The sequence below is a fragment of the Nematolebias whitei genome, chromosome 5 (assembly GCF_014905685.2).
Source record: "Nematolebias whitei isolate Nwh7 chromosome 5, NemWhi1, whole genome shotgun sequence".
Classification (NCBI taxonomy): Eukaryota; Metazoa; Chordata; class Actinopteri; order Cyprinodontiformes; family Rivulidae; genus Nematolebias; species Nematolebias whitei.
In genome coordinates this window covers 34528433-34546895 of record NC_056502.1, presented here as the reverse complement: position 1 = coordinate 34546895, position 18463 = coordinate 34528433, and the positions used below count along the sequence as shown (strand labels likewise).

The 18463-nt window shown below is 40.3% G+C and overlaps 2 protein-coding genes across 2 annotated transcripts in view; one reads left to right on the top strand and one right to left on the bottom strand.

The window, feature by feature from the left end:
* Nucleotides 1-18463, top strand: part of LOC119409529 (sulfotransferase 2B1) — a 149065-nt gene that overhangs the window by 31041 nt on the left and 99561 nt on the right. The gene's annotated exons all lie outside the window — the stretch shown is intronic.
* The window catches only part of mroh1 (maestro heat-like repeat family member 1), a 40873-nt gene that overhangs the window by 3528 nt on the left and 18882 nt on the right, over nt 1-18463 (bottom strand). Inside the window, exons 10-37 of the mRNA XM_037676424.1 lie at nt 16873-16951; nt 16495-16608; nt 16306-16379; nt 16070-16192; nt 15264-15371; nt 15040-15184; nt 14867-14907; nt 14382-14523; nt 14234-14286; nt 14019-14126; nt 12002-12121; nt 11790-11912; nt 11543-11689; nt 10021-10047; nt 8248-8370; nt 8079-8158; nt 7268-7409; nt 7061-7156; nt 5417-5521; nt 5192-5327; nt 4899-5011; nt 4217-4369; nt 4068-4124; nt 3769-3866; nt 3493-3658; nt 3146-3315; nt 2898-3035; nt 256-370 (exon numbers count right to left, since the gene is read on the bottom strand). Coding sequence (XP_037532352.1) covers nt 256-370; nt 2898-3035; nt 3146-3315; nt 3493-3658; nt 3769-3866; nt 4068-4124; nt 4217-4369; nt 4899-5011; nt 5192-5327; nt 5417-5521; nt 7061-7156; nt 7268-7409; nt 8079-8158; nt 8248-8370; nt 10021-10047; nt 11543-11689; nt 11790-11912; nt 12002-12121; nt 14019-14126; nt 14234-14286; nt 14382-14523; nt 14867-14907; nt 15040-15184; nt 15264-15371; nt 16070-16192; nt 16306-16379; nt 16495-16608; nt 16873-16951 — 3096 coding nt within the window. The remainder of the gene's footprint in view (nt 1-255; nt 371-2897; nt 3036-3145; nt 3316-3492; nt 3659-3768; nt 3867-4067; nt 4125-4216; nt 4370-4898; nt 5012-5191; nt 5328-5416; nt 5522-7060; nt 7157-7267; nt 7410-8078; nt 8159-8247; nt 8371-10020; nt 10048-11542; nt 11690-11789; nt 11913-12001; nt 12122-14018; nt 14127-14233; nt 14287-14381; nt 14524-14866; nt 14908-15039; nt 15185-15263; nt 15372-16069; nt 16193-16305; nt 16380-16494; nt 16609-16872; nt 16952-18463) is intronic.

Sequence of the window (18463 nt, the reverse complement as noted above, 5' to 3'; positions counted from 1 at the left end):
ATATATATATACATACATATACATATATATATATACATACATATACATATATACATATACATACATATACATATATACATATACATACATATACATATATACATATACATATATACATATATACATATACATACATACATATATATATACATACATATACATATATATATATACATACATATACATATATACATATACATATATACATATACACACACACATCTCCCCTCACACTCAGTAAAATGCTTTTATCACCTCTGAGAAGAAAGCTGTGACGGTGATTCTCTGACATTCGTAGATGTTGTTCAGTGATGGACAGAGACACTCGACGATTGCAGGCAACCTGGGACCAGCATGCTTTGCCATTGCCCTATAGACAGGACAAACGCACTCGCATCACTGTTCTAGAATATACTGCGTGTAATGCTACATCGGACCTGCCTCCACACACGTACCAACCTTAGCAGCCCCCACTCCTACAATTATTTATGATTTAATCTACTGGAGTACACTTAAAAGACCAGTAGATTTGGAATGGTTATTCAGTAGAGAAGGTCCGGGCATTTAGTAAGGATGCTCCCTGGGAAGGTTTTACAGACGTCTGACTGGGAGGAGACCTTGGGGAAGATCCAGGACACGCGGCAGAGACTGTAGGCTCATTCATTAGATAGTTCTGTGCATAGGTGTTACAACAATTTATATGTGAAGGGACATGTTCCCTGCCGCCCCAACATTTAGAAATTATTCATTTGGACCCCCCCACATTTACCATGAAATATTAGCTCACTCAGTGCCGTTTCCATTTCTTTGTGAACTAATTCATTACACTTTATTAATGGGAGAATACTCAAACCACTAAAAATCCATGCCAGGTTTTACTGGTTACCTACAACAACTCACCACCGCATGCAGCGTTTCCCCTCCGTTATCTTCCTTGGCAGGGCGCTCACAGGGAGAGACACCCCTGTTTTGTGCACTAGCTTAGTGCCACATTAGTGCTGGCTGTTGTTGACGGGGGTTAGGATGTGAGAGAAGCAGAGCGCCATGTCGGTAGCATCTTAGCTAACGTGTCTATTGCGTACCACTAGCTTAGCGCTACATTAGTTCTGGCAGTTTGACGCAGGGATGGGGGGCAAGGATGCTTGAGAGAAGCGGAGCGTGCTCTGTTCACACAAGGAGAGCTGTTGGTCAGGCTACTTCTTCTTGAGCTGTGCGCTCTAAAATAGTTACTGAATCAGGTGTTTAAATATGGAGGTAAATGTACATGTTCAACAACATATTAAAATACACCAGAATGCAGGAAATGGCATCTGGATTTGCCTGGTTAAATAAAAAGGTTAATAATAAAAATATGTATCTAGTTTATTCAAAATTTTCTGGGGGAGAACCCCCAGACTCCCCCCCCACCCATCCCCCCACCCCACACACACACATTACAAATGCTTCTGACACCAGGGGTTTGGCGAAATGGCTGTACAGACTAGTCAGTCTTTAAGATTCCTCTAACCATTCATAACTCACAGGTGAAGCTGGCCACATGCGAGCATTCAGATATGAAGTGAGCCAAGAGGAACCAATAAAAGCACAGAACAGAACTCCGTGGGGCTGAAGTGGAGCTCGACACAGGAAACATTTTTCAGCAGACTCCCTCCTGTAATTTAAAAACTTAATAAACTTAATTAAATAACATTAGCGATCGTCTTTGTGGTTTTTTTTTTTAAACCAACTACAAATATGCTTTGCATCATCAATGTTATCTTGATAAATCAGTTTCATCTTGCAAGTGAGCAGACACACATGTTATTTTATCACATTACTGAGCTGCAGCTCTGCATCATTTTTTTCTCTCCCTGTACTTAATCAGCCAGCCCAGCTCTGTTATTACCTCTGAGGCACAGTGGCACACCAGAGGTGGGCTGTTTGATGCTACTCACTAGCTATGTTTACATGCGCAGAATTCTTTGACCGGATTGAAATGTGTTCTGTTTGAATAATTCAAATGTATTGTTTACATGGGCACAATCTGTTCATGACGAGCGTTTGCATGCAGCGGGCTTTGTTCTGAACAGCAGTACTGACATGCGCAGAGTGGTAAACTCTCCTTAAAAAAAAACACCAAAGAAGAAGTTCTACTTCCTGGGTGAATGTAAACAAACCTGAGCACCCAAAATGGACCCGCGACAGGTTTTAATGATGGTGGAGACGTTACTGCACTCCCTGACTGAGCTACAGGTAATACAGATCATTTTGAGCTCTTTCAAAGTTTCTAGTAGAAATGTTGTGTCGCTCACCGACCAGTTTTGCTTCCCTGGCATGCTAATATTATTAGCGTTAGCCAGGCGGAAATGGCAAAGTCGCACATGCGCAGTCAGGTCAGTTTTTCACGATCAGATAAAAACGAACACATCAAGCGTTTACATGGACACCGATCGGGTTTCGGATCGGCGTAAACCACCCGTTTCGTTCTGATCACAAATTATATCGGATCGCGCCGAATACACAAAAAATAACCCGAACGGAGTGTTTACATGACACACTTTTATTCTGACCGGCCATTTGATCCGGTTACTTATGTCCATGTAAACATACCCATTGTCTCGGTGCATCTTCTGAATGGACCCAGGTGGTCAGAACACATCTCAGTACTGGACTGAGGGATGGGTGAATGTGCCTCTTGGATGGATGCTAATGTTTCAAGACATTTTGGAGACTCCTTCATGAATGTCATTTACCAAATAGTTATCAAATGTCCAACAAGATTCTTTTTTAACAAGAATACTTTGAGTAAAAGGCAAAGTTTAATCAGTTTGAGTTTAATTTTCCATTTTTAAATAAGCTTCTTAGTTTGAACATTTTAAGTATTTTGAATAGCTTAGCATCCAGCTAACTTTACTTACCTGGCTAATAGTGTTACTCCTTTTGTGTGTGTACTTTGTTCCTTTATCGCATCCCAAGCGTCATCTTCATCTAGTCTTTTCATCACCTCATCTAACTGAGCTCGTGCTAATAAAATCCTCAGAGCATCAGCTGCTACCCTGGAACGAAAATTAAAAAAAAAAAAAAAAAAAGGATATAAAAGGATATAAAAATTACTTAAGTGAATAAAAATCCATATTTTCTGAAACATTAAAACAAAAGCACAAACCCTGCTACATGGATGGAGGCAGGGCGTTTCTGAGTGTTGTCCTTCGGTGCCAAGACTCCAACACTCGTTCCCAGTCGGATGGTGAGACAGGAGAAGATCCGAGGGAACAGACTGACGGCTGGCTCCTGACTCTGCCCGTTTAACAACAACTCTTTAAGACCGCACGTCATCTGAAACAAGACGCACACATACAGGCAAACGCGTGACAATTACCTTTCAGCATCTAAAGTACATTAAGTTTGACAACAGCAACACATTTGAGAACATAAATTATATTTTCACATTAAATATTTTCTGAGACATGTCTTAACGCTGTCTCAGTCAGTTCATAGCCTTATTTGACTCACAGCCAGTGGCTGACTGGTGGCCACCTTTGTTGTCCCTCCCCTCATCATTGACTCCTTCTTGTCCACATATGGTGCAGTGATTGCAAGTTTCTCCATCACCATCTCTATGATCTGATTGGCTACCATTGGATCAGCTCCCAGTGCCATCCACATCTCACAGGTCCAGCTGAACAATGAAACAAATATAATGTCCGTCAAAACATTGAGATAAAAATCCCCCATAAGTAGACTGGAAGGGTCAGGTTAACCATTTTTCCAGTAAATGTGCATACATACTTGTCATAAGGTAGAGGTTGGTTAACAAGTGTATTAATAACAGTTTGCAGATGCTGAGAAGCCAGGATTAGTACAGTTTGTCCCACTGCTACTCTCACCTACAAATGTAATGAAAAGTTATTGAACCGTGGTTATGATCAACACAAATGATAAATAGATGTGTTGGGCACATAAATTACAAACACTATGACCCATTATTGGGAAAATAGGTCTTCATTGTCTAAAGTTGAATTACTTTATCATTTCAAAAATAACAAAAACTTGCATGTAACGATTTCTAAAATGTTGTAATTTTCTACCTGCTCATCTGTGATGCTTTGTAGACGCACATGTAATACCTCCAACATCTCTGGGACCTAGAACATTAATACAGATAAAATAAGATGATAGACATCCAGCAGCTACAACCTAATGACCGTGCATATGTGTGTGGGTGCGTGCATGGTACCAGATCCTGCAGTCCTGCTCCTCTGTTCTTCAGCAGAGTATTTAAGATGACAGATGAAGCTCTGCAGCAGTTTGTCTGACTGTCGGCCAGCACTTCAAACAACATGAACACCAACGTTGTGAGCTGCTGCTGAGGCAGACGCTTGCTCATCACCTGACACACGCAGGAAGAGACGGTTACACACCACTACTGGACCTGTTGTTACACCCTTTAGGTCACAGAACATTATGACTATCATCATACTGCTCAAGATAAACAGTGTAAAACTGCATGAGTGACACAAGTATTGACAAGTTACATTTTAAGGTAAATACAAAGAGTACATTGATGTCCCCCACCTCTGTGGGATTTTAATAGTGAATGTCTGTTTTGGAGATTAGCGTTTTTCTGGACTGAATCAAACAGGGATTGGAAGTAAACAATGTTTCTGGTGAAAAACATTCAAGTGGGTAAGAGTTGCACTGTGGAAATGAACACGGGTAGTTTTTTTATTTTTTTTATCTTCCACTTGTCCCGATGCTGGCGAGTGTAGGGAGCAATTTTATTTGAAACCAAATGCAATGGCAGAGCCAGGATGTGTCCAATGGTGGCCTTGGCCACAATAGATCAATATTCAGCTACCCCACTGGCCCCCCTCAATTATTTGAGGAACCTATACTTTTGGGGACAATAAAACAAGTACCTTGGTGAGGTCTGAGCAGGTCTTGTAAAGAACTGAATGGTCCGGGTTTTCCAGTTGCGCCTTAAAATTTAGCAGACCTTCAACAGCATCATCTTTATAATCCAAAGAGAAGCCTAACAAATCCATAAAACAAAGATAAAATGCATCAACGCAGTGTACACATAGTTTAATAGAGAAGTGCTTTTCTCAAGAACATACAAGATGTACAATCAGTTAAAACAGATAAACACTTTAACCATTTTTCATTAGAACCATTTCTGATGATAAAAAAGGTAAATTGTGCATGAAAATACCCTCATATCGTAGCTGTATACAAAGCAGTGTGTATATGCAGTCTATGGCAGCAGAGCGTACAGTGGGGTCAGGGTCTGAACACCGAGGAGACAATCGACCTAGCAGAGCTCCGAGGTTGTGAAAAGACACCATGCTCTGCAAATTACAGATTGAAAAATAATGACATGCAACAGTTTGCGTGTTTAACGCTACAGTCTGCAGGAACTGCTAGCGTGTCTTTGTACCTTGACATTGAGGTTATCCAGATAGTAAGACAGTATGTGGGCGGTGGTTGTGATGGCCCTCTCCCTCTCATGGTCATGTACTGAGCCCAGCCATGATTCAATGTGCTGCAAAAAAACATAAAATTAAAATTCAATAATACTTTATTAATCCCAAAGGGACATCAAATAATTACACCAAAAAGGTTAAAATATACAAGGCAAGTCAGTCGAAAGTTTTAAAGCCGTTCAGACAACCCCCCCCCCCCCCAAAAAAAACTATAATCCTAAAGCACATAAAATGAGTTGGGGGGTTGGGGGGGGGGGGGGGGGTAGCATAATCTAACAAGGTTGAATCAGGTTGTCTGGACAGATTCTTCTTTGTCTTTTATCCAGAAGACTTCAGTCTGAAGAGTTGCAACACACCGTCTCAAACAGCACCTTCTCATAGTGGATCAACCAGTTTGCTCCTGACATCCAAAACTACAGAACACATCAGCTTTAGAACTTGAACCCCACACTCGTTTGCTTGAATGAAGAAAGCTCCTCGGATGAGAAGCGAAACGTCTTCAGCTACAGAACAGAAGTCCAGTTGTTTTTGCTTTAAATCTCGTTAGGATCCAAAACTAGCTGTTCACATGCAAAAGGAGGACCATCAGCCTAACGATGGATCATGAGCACCCCGATGGCTGCTTGCTGTTCACAGGGGGCTGAGTGATACTAGAAATCACAGCATTGTAAGAGGGGGACAGTTGAACCCGGAGGCCTCCACCCCTGTTTAATGATGGACGATTTCTTTTCACAAAGATGGCCTCCTTTACTCTTCTCTCAAACCATCGTTCTTCTCTGTCCAGGATGTGAACATCTTCATCCCTGAAAGAGTGACCGCTGGCCTGGAGATGAGTGTAGACCGCAGAGTCCTGGCCTGATGATGTTGATCTTCTGTGCTGGGCCATCCTTTTGGCCAGTGGCTGTTTAGTTTCCCCGATGTAAGACTGATCACCCTCCTGACACTGAACAGCATACACAACATTACTCTGTTTGTGCCGGGGGACTGGATCTTTGGGATGAACCAGTCTTTGCCGTAATGTATTTTGGGGTTTAAAAGCCACTGGGACGTTATGTTTAGAAAATAAACGTCTCAGTTTCTCTGATACTCCCTCAACATATGGAATGACCACTGGTCTGGGTCTGGGTTCCTCCTTTTCACCTGTTGGCTGACTGGAGTCCTGTTTGGGTTTCTTCTCTGCTTTCAGGAAGGCCCAGTTAGGATATCCACATTGCTCTAGAGCCTGTCTTGTGTGGATTTCTCCTTCTGCCTGGCTCCTGAGTTAGTGGGGATGCGGTCTGCTCTGTGGTACAGAGTCCTGATGACTCCTAACTTGTGCTCCAAAGGATGATGGGAGTCAAACTGCAAATACTGGTCTGTGTGGGTGGGTTTGTGGTACACCTTGGTTTGCAAATGCCCTCTATCAGAAACTGAGACCTCACAAAGAAAGCCAACCTGCTTTTACATCTTCTCCTATACCTTTTGTAAGATTTACCTACCTGGATTATTGAGCATGCATAAGGACATTTAGGTGTAATGTTTAAACATCTACACTGAATGGCATATTTAGATATTCACAGACAAAATAAAACCTCCGAGTATAAAACATCAGGCCTCACCTTAAAGACACCTTGCAAGCCGTCAGGTGTGGGATCTCTGGCCAGGACACTCTTCAGCAGCTCCTGCAAAGCAGCTAGCGTGTCTCTGTACAAAGCCTATTAAGATTAATTAAGATTTTCCATTTAATTAAATAAGTAGAAAATTTGGACACATCCCATTTAATATAAAGCAGTGAAGAAGCATTTCTGTGTGAACACACATCTCACCTTTCTCTGCTTGGGGTCAAGTACCTCTTCCTCTTTGGTTTTCTCTGGAGTGTGCATCTCATGTGGAAGAGAAAACGCACCATTCACACAAACCTTTAGCAAATCAAAGCTCTCATTCTCACTCAGTGGGGGGTTCAGGGGTCTGAAGTATTTATGGTCAAAGAATAAAACAGTGGAAACTCAATCTAGAACAACAACCGAGGAGTGAGTTATAAAACACTAGCACATATACAACTTTTATTTCAGCTACAAGTCTGAACCTGGGGCAGCACGGTGGCGCAACTGGTAGAGCTGCTGCCTCTCAGCGAGCAGGTCCCTGGTTCAAACCCCGGTCCAGGGGCCTTTCTGGGTGGAGTTTGCATGTTCTCTCCGTGCATGCGTGGGTTTTCTCCGGGTGCTCCAGTTTCCTCCCACAGGCCAAAAACATGCATGTTAGGCTGATTGGTAACTCTAAATTGTCCCTAGGTGTGAGAGAGAGAGTGAATGGTTGTTTGTCTCATTTGTCTCTATGTGGTCCTGTGATGGACTTGCGACCCGTCCAGGGTGTCCCCCGCCCCTCGCACAGTGATTGCTGGACATGGGCACCGGCGACCCCCGTGACCCAAAATGGAATAAGCGGGTAAAGATAATGGATGGATGTCTGAACCTAATCATGTCCGTGTTCCTTTAAAATCATTTAAGAGGTCACTGAAATAAACAGACTTATTTTAAATTTAACATTTGTAAATATTAAATGAAAGTGAGAATAATCTTTAAACATCCATTTTGTAACGATGTAATGCAAAGACTGCTTTGCTGGCATGAAGGATACACAAGGTTAGCACATGTGGTCATCACCAGAGAGCGCAATGGAGTCCTCAGTGAATCTGCTGGCTCCGACTTGATAAAATCCTGAAAAAGTTTCAACAAATCAGGAGAAGAAATAAAGTTTATTACTGCCGTAGCTGCAGCGGCATTAAATTAAAGGTTGTGCTACTGACCAGCATGACAGTAATGAGCTCCTGTTTGCGAGAGAAGATGTAGCCTTGTTTAGTTACACACTCGCTGATGGCTTTGGCTATGAATCCAACACTCTGGATCAGACTGAGCTTCATAGTCAGGTCCTGAATCAGGACAGAAGTGCAGATGAACAAAAGAGACAGGGGAAAAGACAGGACGACGACAAAAGTAAAAGGTATTTTCCAAAAGGAAGAAGAAAAGTCATTCGTGGAAACAAAGGTGCTTTTAGGCCAAAGCAAACTTTGCATCACCCAGCTGAGCAATTAATCTAAATCAATCCAAAAGTGATATTGTAGATTGATCCTCCACGCCTATGGATGGAGAGAAAGTTACAGGATTAGAAAAAAAATTGGCACAAAAGCAAACCAAGTGCAGCAACCCAAAAAAAAAAAAAAAAAAAAAAAGCATCAGGAGCTAGAAGCTTTGAGACGGAGTTAGAAATTAGTGAAAATTTGCCAAAATTACTAAAAAGCCCCTTTACACAAACGATGAGTCATTGGTAAGCACTTTAACAACCCACTGCAAAGCAACATAAGAAAAGAGTGCAGGATCTACAGTGAAGGTGAGAGGTCTGAGACTGAAGACGTCTGTTTATAGGATCTGTTTCACTCCGAATGGAACAAAACTGCTTTAATAAAGCATGGACACAATTAATCTGTTAATAAATGGAAGAAGATTACATCATTGTTCACATTTTTCTCCTCAGAGCCTAATGTAGTGACACTATAAAAAAAATACTTTATAATGTAAATAATGCTGCATTTATAAAATCACCTGTAGACTCCTGGTGAAAGTCATCACAACTGAAGACTGTAGAAAGAAATGTATTTTTGGCCTCATAACTGGATTTATTAAACAGCCTGAAGAAAAAAGCTGAAGCTTTTGATACAAAAAACCCCAAAAAAGAACAACAAATGTGTAAACTACACTTTCCAAAACCACAAACGCCAACGTTAGAGGGTTATAGTGATAAATCATCCAAAAGCTGAAACACTCAGCCCCTGTTGACTTCACTACAGAACTCAGATTTCTCACTAATAAAGTGATTTAATCCCAAATTCTTCTTAAGCTATTAGTTGTAGCTATTCTGATCTACTTTCACTTTGGAAGAGTAAATTGCTAATGATCCATCACTTCTTCTGACTGCTTCCTTTAGGGGGTCACTGAGCAGAACATCTACCTCCATCTCACCCTATCCCAGCATCCTGTCACGCCAACCCTCTGCATCTCCTCCTCCACTACGTCCATGAACATCCTGTGGTTTTCTTCTTTTCTCCTCTTTTGTAGATCCACGTTCAACATTCTTTGTCTGTTCCTCTGCACATGTCCAAACCATCTCAGCCTTGCCTCTCTGGCTGCTTCAACAAGTTCATTTATAACCAACAGAACATCCCCAGCTTTAATTATCACCTCATTAGGTTAGTAACTGTGCGTGTGTGAAAAAATAAATAAATAAATGAGAAGCTGCATTTTCAAATTTATGAGGTCCAAAACTGCAATGGAATAATTTTAAGACATTAACTAGGCCTGGTGGTCCACCGTTGTGAAACTTTACAAAAATGCTACCGAGCTTCAAAAGCTTCAAAGATTCTGTTTTAATGGGCTCAGTCTGAACTTCGACTCCAAGACTTCCCTGAAAATTCAGGCGACACTAAAACAAGTGTGGAGAAGAGAGAGCGAATTTAAACTAAGAGCAAGATGAAACGGAGAAGTGAACAGAAGAAAACCAAAGCTCATTTTCCCCATAACAATACCTTTGTCTCTACTTTAATCCCCAGAACCTGTACAAAGAAAGAGGCGACAGTGTAATGAGGTCCGATACAAACACTGAACAATCAGGACAAATGCAAATCTGACAGAGACCGATGGAGACAAATCTATAATAGACTGAATTTAGTACCGTTTTAAAATACAATGAGAAAAATCAAAGGAAATACTATTAAAGAGATCTTTTCATTTTAGATATTTAAGCATGAAACAAATACAGAAGATATATTTTTGTACAAGACTTTTTTTTTCTTTTATTTGGAGTGTTTTAGGAAGGAGGGTTTGTTTTATACATGCAACATGAATTTTGTAACATGTTGTAAATGATAAATATTTAATAAAATATAAAAAATGTGAAGTTGTGTAGACTGGTAGTTTTATTTTTCATTAGTTGATTAATTTAAAAATTAAGTAGTAACACGAGCAACTGAAAAATTGTGTTTTCACTGAGAACGGCATTTTTAACCCCAGGAAGTTGAAAATGTTGCCTCTCCCCGATTTCAGTCAACGGGTGTTCTGAGACGTGGAGCGTCTGATTCTTCAGCCTGCGTGCACGTGGGACTGCTTTTTTGTTCTTAATGTTTACTTGTGCAACATGCAAGTGCATTTTTGCTCTTTATATCCAAACTAAAACATTTCTGTCACATGAAATGAGGTGGAACACAACAGCAACGTCTCGCTGCAAAAGACTGAACTCGTCCGGGGTAAGTTGAAGTCAGCTGTGGTCAATTTTTACAGAGGCTCTCAAATGTAAAAGTAGAGTACCATCTAGCTAATATAAAAATTGAGTGTACACAAACAAAGGTATAAAGAAAAAGTATTATTGAGAAGAATTCATCATTTTATGATATGATAAATATGGGATCAAAAAAATTCTAATGGATTTTCCCTTTAATCGATTTTTTTCTTTTTCAAATGTTCTCTGAAAAAATTCTGAGAACATTTGGCTTTGTAGGCAGCATGGTGGTGGAGTTGGTAGAGCTGTTGCCTCTCAGCAAGAAGGTTGTGAGTTCAAATCCCAGTCCAGGACCTTTCTGGGTAGAGGTTGCATGTTCCCTCTGTGCATGTGAGGGTTTTCTCCGGGTACAGTACTCCAGTTTCCTCCCACAGACCAAACATGCATGTTAGGCTGATTGGCAACTCTAAATTGTCTCTAGGTGTGAGTGAGAGAGTGAATGGTTGTTTGTCTCATTTGTCTCTTTGTGTCCCTGTGATGGACTGGAGACCTGTCCAGGGTGTGTGCCTCTCGCACAGTGACGGCTGGACATGGGCAACAGAGACCCCCGCGACCAGAAAAGGAAGAAGCAGGTAAAAGATAATATAAGGGATGGATGGATGGCTTTGTCAGAAAAATAAAAATGTGTATTGACTACACCAAAAAGTAAGTAAATAAAAACATGGACAAAAATAAATGAATTTTCCCTATAAGATCTTTCAAGGGTTAATATACAGTGAGAAAATTATTTGTGTATATAATCAATATGAACAGTATGTAGTCCCCGCAGTTACCTTAGTATTGAAATGTTTACTGATGCAGCGCAGGATGTCTTGATCAATGCGGCTGAGAATCTTTTCTGGCGGTGCATTCAAGGCCACCTGACCGTAGCACAAAATTAATGTGCTTTTCACCTTCTCTACCTCAACATCATTACGCTCCTGTGGTGACAACAAAAGGAGTCAAACTGTTTTTACATGAACTCCTTCAGTAACTTGGTACTTTAAAAAGGTTTTGAGTTGTAAAAAAACAGGTTTGTACCTTCAGCAGGTTGAAGATGCTTGGGGTCTTTTTGAAGGCGTCTGATTTTCCAAACTCATCGAGTTTGGCTAAAGTTCCCTCTAAATGGCTGTTGGCACACAAACCGACGCCCATTGCAACTCCCTGAAGTCAGAAATTAGAAGTTAGACTAATGCAAAGTACACAGCATGGATGTTTTTATTCGCAACATACATGTTCTACGCTTCAGTTACCTCTCTTTCCACAGCATCACTGTGTCGTGCTGTGAGGAGGACTTCTTGCAGTTGCTTCTTCACAACCTCTTTATTGAAACAGTGCTGGAGAGTCACTCCGATGCATCGATACAGAAAGCTCTAAAGAAGGAAACATGATGACATTCTGGTGTTTGTAAATTTGTACATTGCATCAGTGTGCACAGCACCAGAGACACCGTTAACAACCAGATTATTGCCTCAGACAGGGGTGGTTCTAGCATGAATGGTGTCCTGGCTGTGCCTCTCCTGCACCCCGCTTCAACAACACAACCCCCCACCCCCTTTATGGGAGATTTATTTTATAGCTTTCTGCCCAACATACCTTGTCTGAGTACTTAAACACATTTTAAAAATGTGGGTGAGAGTGAATATTGTTTTTAGTACAATTATGGTAGTCCCTCACTTATCACGGGCGTTATGTTCCAGACACCTGTGCTATAGGTGAAAATCCACAAAGTATGGACATTATATTCATTTTAGCATTTTATATATATTCATTTTAGCATTTTATATATTTTAAGGCTTTAGAAACCCTTCCCACACTCTTGCAGTGTTCTTAATGTTTTCAACCAGAGGTCACTAATAGGCGGACCTCGGTCAGGATCCGGACCAAGTGATTGTTCTGTCCGGACCCATGCCCAGTATGATAAAGTCACAAAAATAGACAGCACAGCAAAAGAGAGCAGACAGATAGATGTTACGGTTACGGAGCCCTGGGGGCAGGCTGGCCATAGGGAGCACCGGGCCATTTCCCAGTGGTCTGGCCCACTCAGTGGTCACCTAGGGGGACTAAAGCCTTTGTTTGGGTCACACTATTTTAAATTCATTCATTCAACTTTTATTTAGACAGATAAGTCACACTGAGCCTCGAAGACTCATTTACAAGTGAGATCTGTTTGGACAGACAATAAAAAGTGGTGAAAAAATGACACGTAAGGTTTGGAGACAAAAAAATTCCTAACACGCTCTTAATCTTTGGTTGAAGGTCAACAGTGTGATAATGAAAAAAATCTCGCACACTAGCACATAATGATGCCGACATTACGCTGGGGTGGGGTAGATGCAAGGACGGTGAGCATGTCCAGAGACAACACACAGAAAATAAACAATCCATGCCACTTGTGTGGCTCACTCAGGTATGAGGTATATGGATATCTAAAACGATAATGAAAGCTGTGATTTCATCATAGGGTGATGTGATGTGCACGTTGAGTGCACAGAAGATGCCATTTGCTCAAACCTATAAAGGCATGATCATCACTACCTGTTCAACTATGTGGCACAAATGTAACATCGCATGTCTGGCAGAATGGAATTTAAGCAATTTTGATGTTAAAAGTGATTTAAATAACTAATTGTATAGAAAATAGCATTCATAAAAAACTCAATAGAATGTATTGCTTTCTTATAAAATTTGTTTACGATTTTATTTCTCGTCAGGACAGACTCCAGATCTTTTGCCCCCCTCCCTCTTCACATTAACCTTCTTCCACAACCTGTGTCACTTTCTGCAGGAACAAGAGGCGCCTGCACTTCAAACCAACTGGATGCATAAACAGAAAACTTGTTCGGGGTGCAAATGAGATGATTGGATTGGAAGTCTTCCCTCAGTTAATTTGTGCATTTTTTCCTGACATTATTATTATTATTTTATTTATTTTTTTACAAGAGTGAACAGACGACCATTCAGTGGGCACAAATTTTATTAAGAAATATTAAATTATCTTGGATGTTTCAAAGCTTGGTCAAGTGAGTCAAATTACACAATTTCCATTTTACTTGATGTAATTAAATTGGCACTTATGGACCCATTAGCAAAGTACTTGTTAGGGCTGCATTTTCCCTCATTTGACAAATAACTATTAAAAACTATTATTCTAATGACCACTCAAGTCATCCGTTTGGAGTCTGGCAATTTACAGTGCGATGACTCAATCTTCTAATAATTACATGAACTCATTACATAAATTGAGCAGATAACGGTCGAAGTCCTTACCTTCTCCTCTAGGGCGTTGTTGTATGTAGAGAGGTATTTTGTTGATTCAGCAGCCAGCTGACACACCCACTTGTCATCTTGTATTGATGTCAAGGTTATAGACAAGAGCTGAGGACAATTACAGCAACACAACTATATCACCAGACACCTATAATAAACATTTACACAACAGATTTAGTACTATACACATGATATTCATCAAAAAATAAACTTACACTAAGCAGCCTCTCATCCCACTCGTCCTTATCCAGACTCTCTGCTGTTGACTCTGAGGAACACAAAGTCAGACATTGATGTTACAACAAAACCAGGTTTCCTTTAAAACTCATTAGAAAATAAACATCTATAAATAAGCTTCTGTACCTTCCAACAGTGAAATCAGAGGAGGTACTTCTTTCTCCCAGACTTTCTCTGTGTTGGGGTGAATACTGATGCCGAGGATTTGAAGGAGAGATAAGGACGGGGCTCCATGACTTCTGCAGTTGAACGGGAACGCTGCGTTGACCTACGGGAGTTTGTTAAACCAGGTTACACATGCAGTCGCATAATAAGTCTTTAAATAAAGCAGCAGGACGTGTGTAAAACTAAAGTTGTATTTATGAGTCTCCCGTCTACACTGATGAAACAATAAAATCAGAAATAAAAATTAGCCTTTTTTTTGTTGTTGCAGCAATAAAGAAAAATAAATAAATCAGGCTCAACTAAGTTGCCTTTGATTTTCTACTTTAAATGTGAAAGCCACTTCGCTCCTTTTACACCAGAATATATTTACTTCTGATGTCAAATTCACCGCAGTTTTGTAAATTTCTTGCTTCTTGTATTTTCTTGTGTTTTTGTGTAATTCTTACCAGCAGTCTGATCATAAGAGTTTGAGGAGACGGCAGATTTCCTGATGGACATGGATAATAAACACAAATTACAAATACATGATATTCCTTGAAGGATTAATTTTGTGTGTGCAAATATGCACACCTTTACATCTTAACATGGATACACCAAGTCTGTAAAAGATGTTACTAACCCTCTTGTTTAAAGTTTATATTGAAGCTGGGCTCCTGGTTGCTTTTCTTCTTGGTTCCCAGCACTATGAGGCTCTTACAGAGAGGTGTTGTGGCATTGCTGTACTGTGAAGGGGTCAGATAGTACAGCAGCTTGGGCCATAGTACCTTCGAACACAAAAATACACGCATTACTGCAGTAATCCCCTAACAAATCACACAGACTGGTATCCACATAGACATTTACATCAGCTAGTCGTCCAACAGTGGTGGTCAGGAGATGGAGTGTGTTGTCACACATGGCCCTCAGCGCCTCATTAGTCACTTCCTCTGGATCGTGGGGTCTCTGACCTCTCTAACACATCGGGGGGGAAAGAAAAAACAATACTGCTCAGATTGTCAACAGTACAACAACCCAGTATGTCCGTCAACAAACTACAACAATGGCCTAGACGAGCAAAGACCTTGTATAACCTTGATTTGTGACCTTGAAGCTGGGGTGATGAAAATATGTGACATGCTGTAAAGTGGTGGTACAAATGTGTATCAAGTTTTGTTAAATTATCTTGAGCGAATTCGAAGTTACGGGCGGGACAACAAAAAGTTTACAGATTGAGACTATACCATAATACGTCCGCCTTACAATGCACATATAAAAAATAAAAACTTTATACATTACTGTTCACTGTAAACAGCACTGCAGTTCAACAAACAAAATACATTTTATTTTATCATAATTTCGATGCGTGTCCTATTGGTGTATGAAAGTGCTAAAGCACTGATTATTATTTGTGCAGATCTAGTAGATTGAGTGGGTAAATGAAGCACAGATTGTGTTGCAAAGAGCTTTGAGTATCTTGATAAGATAGAAAGGTGTATACAAGTACAGTTCATTTACCATTTATTTGTATCTTCAATGTAAACCAGATGTGTGCTGCTGTTCTCTACCCATTACTGTCCAATGCTGCCCTAACAATGAATTTTCCTCTTTGGGGACCAATGAAAGCACATCTAAGGTAAAGAATATAGTTTTAAAATGAAATAATGATTTACCTGGTGTGTGTCAGGTAAAGAACAGTTTTGAACTATGAACCTAACCAGCAACTCTCCTCCCTCCAGTTCCAGGTAACCATGATGAGCCATGGCACTGATTACTTGGACCACACGCTTCTTCACCTAGAAACAGAAATACCAATATGAGTATATAAAGAAATATGTTTTAGAAGAAAAATACAGATCAAACAGTCCCTCAAACTGAGTCAAAGTGTGTACTTGTACACGAGTGGTACCTTGTTACTGTGGTCAGCCATTGGCTGTCTAATACTGGCCAGAATAAGAAGCTTTTTGCTCTCCATCGTAGAAGCTGGAACAAACGTATTGAAAAAAGGGTGGAGTTAACAGCCAAGTAAAAAACAAAACTCCTGATGGAGCCGATAAACCACAAACAGCATATGTTGATTATTGTTGAATTTCCTCACTGGAGGAGTTGATGAGGTGACGGAGCACAGCCAGGGAGCCCAGCCTGCTTCGTTCGTTACTGTTCTCCAACCTCTGAAGGACGAACATCACCATCCGGTCTGGGAAAGAGTTGGCTAAAGGGAACAGAGCGTCAGTTGTTGGAAGATGTAGGAGAAAAAAAAAAGAACTCAAAGTGAAAACAGAGCAACTTTCAGAGTTAACATGATCATCTTGAGGAGTCCAGCACATGCTCTCATTACTGCACATGCGACTCCATAGAAATACAGATGGTTTGTCTAACCGGCTGCTCCAACAGTTACTACTCTCTCATCCAGTTTAACTCCTTTTTATTTCACTGAAAATATATTCACCAACAAACAAGGAAAAACAAAATGTACCAAGCAGGCTGAAGCAGCGCAGGACCTCATGGTGGTTTTTGACAGTAGGGGGGTCACTGTAATCAACAGGGGCAGACACCTGCATGAGACAGACACACAGATTGTACAGTTTTCATAAAATAATAAAAAAAAACATTGGTTGTGATGTGGTTGTTCAGATTAAACTCACCCAATACACTTTCTACACAAACTAAGTACAAACTGGGGCTGATCACACGTGTTTAACTGACCTGACTCTTGCTAGGGGATCATACAAAATAAGAACTTTTTATATTTTAAGCAGCACATTAGTAAACGGATCCATCACATGATTATAAACGTAAAGATATTGGGGCTGAACAATTTTGGAAAATATTCTAATTGTGATTTATTTTTTTACATTGCAATTGTGATTTAATATAAGATTATTTTTCAATATCTTCTCATGTATTTTTCAATGAACAAGCAATAAATCTGTTTCAGTGCAAAAAAACCTCCACTGTTTTCAGCTCTTCTGCAACTCTGTTTCTGCAATTTTTTCCGGAATAGCAACTTTGCTAAAATGTGTGCGCGAGGTCATTCTGTACCACTTATCCATTGTGTTTACCAAAGCTGTAAATCCAGGCTTGGTCATTATATTAATGGGCATCATGTCTTTTGCTATGAACTATGTTATAGCTCAAGTTATTTCTGCGTGACGTTTTGAATTCTGTTCATACGGAGTAAAACCTTTGAACAGTTCGGCCAGTGATCCCTGTCGACTGGTACTTTTCTTACTTGAAGCTGAAGCACTGGTCGTTGGTATTCTAGCCATGCAACTATCATAAATGGCTTTGTGGTGTTTTTGAAGTGATAATAAAGATTTGTGGTGTTACCTCGAGAGGCAGCAGCAGCAGCAAGGCAGGTTCTGCACAATACATGTCGTTGCGCAGCATCTTCTTTTTTATAGACAAAATAATTCCAAACCACAGACGTGCTGCTCCTCTTTGGTACGAAACTTTCAGACGTGTCAGCTTCTGTCGAGCCCGACACCATTGTGCAACCGGTTAAAGTGCAGCGTTGACTTCTCCCGCTCTCTGCTCTGCTTCGCTCCACTCACTCGCAAGTCACGTAACCAGATCATGTGACCAGTCAAATTGTAGCCTTTGTGATTAGAAAATCTGGTTTTATCATATTGCGATATTATTACAAATGCAATTAATTGTTCAGCCCTACAAGACGCAAATTTTTCCAAGTACAGGAATTAAAAGATTAGACATTGCTAAGCTACATTTTCCCCCCTAGGCAGGCAGATTTGTAAGGTGTATAAAATATGACAAGTTTTATTTTGTGAATTTTTGTAAGGACTGTGTAAAATGTCAGCTAAGTAACAAGTTTTTGCAGCAGTCATTTGATGAGGGTGAATAACCCCTAAAGAAATAATCCCATGCAATGTTTTAGTCACAAATCTGTTTCAATATGAAAATGACTGCTTCAAATGTGACAGTCACAACCATCCCACATCTAGACAAACAATATGACCTTTGTTGGTTTACAGAAAACCAAAGAAAAACTTAAGAAACTAAAACAAAAAAGGTTGAATCATGTCATCTGGACTTCGTTTTTTTTTTTT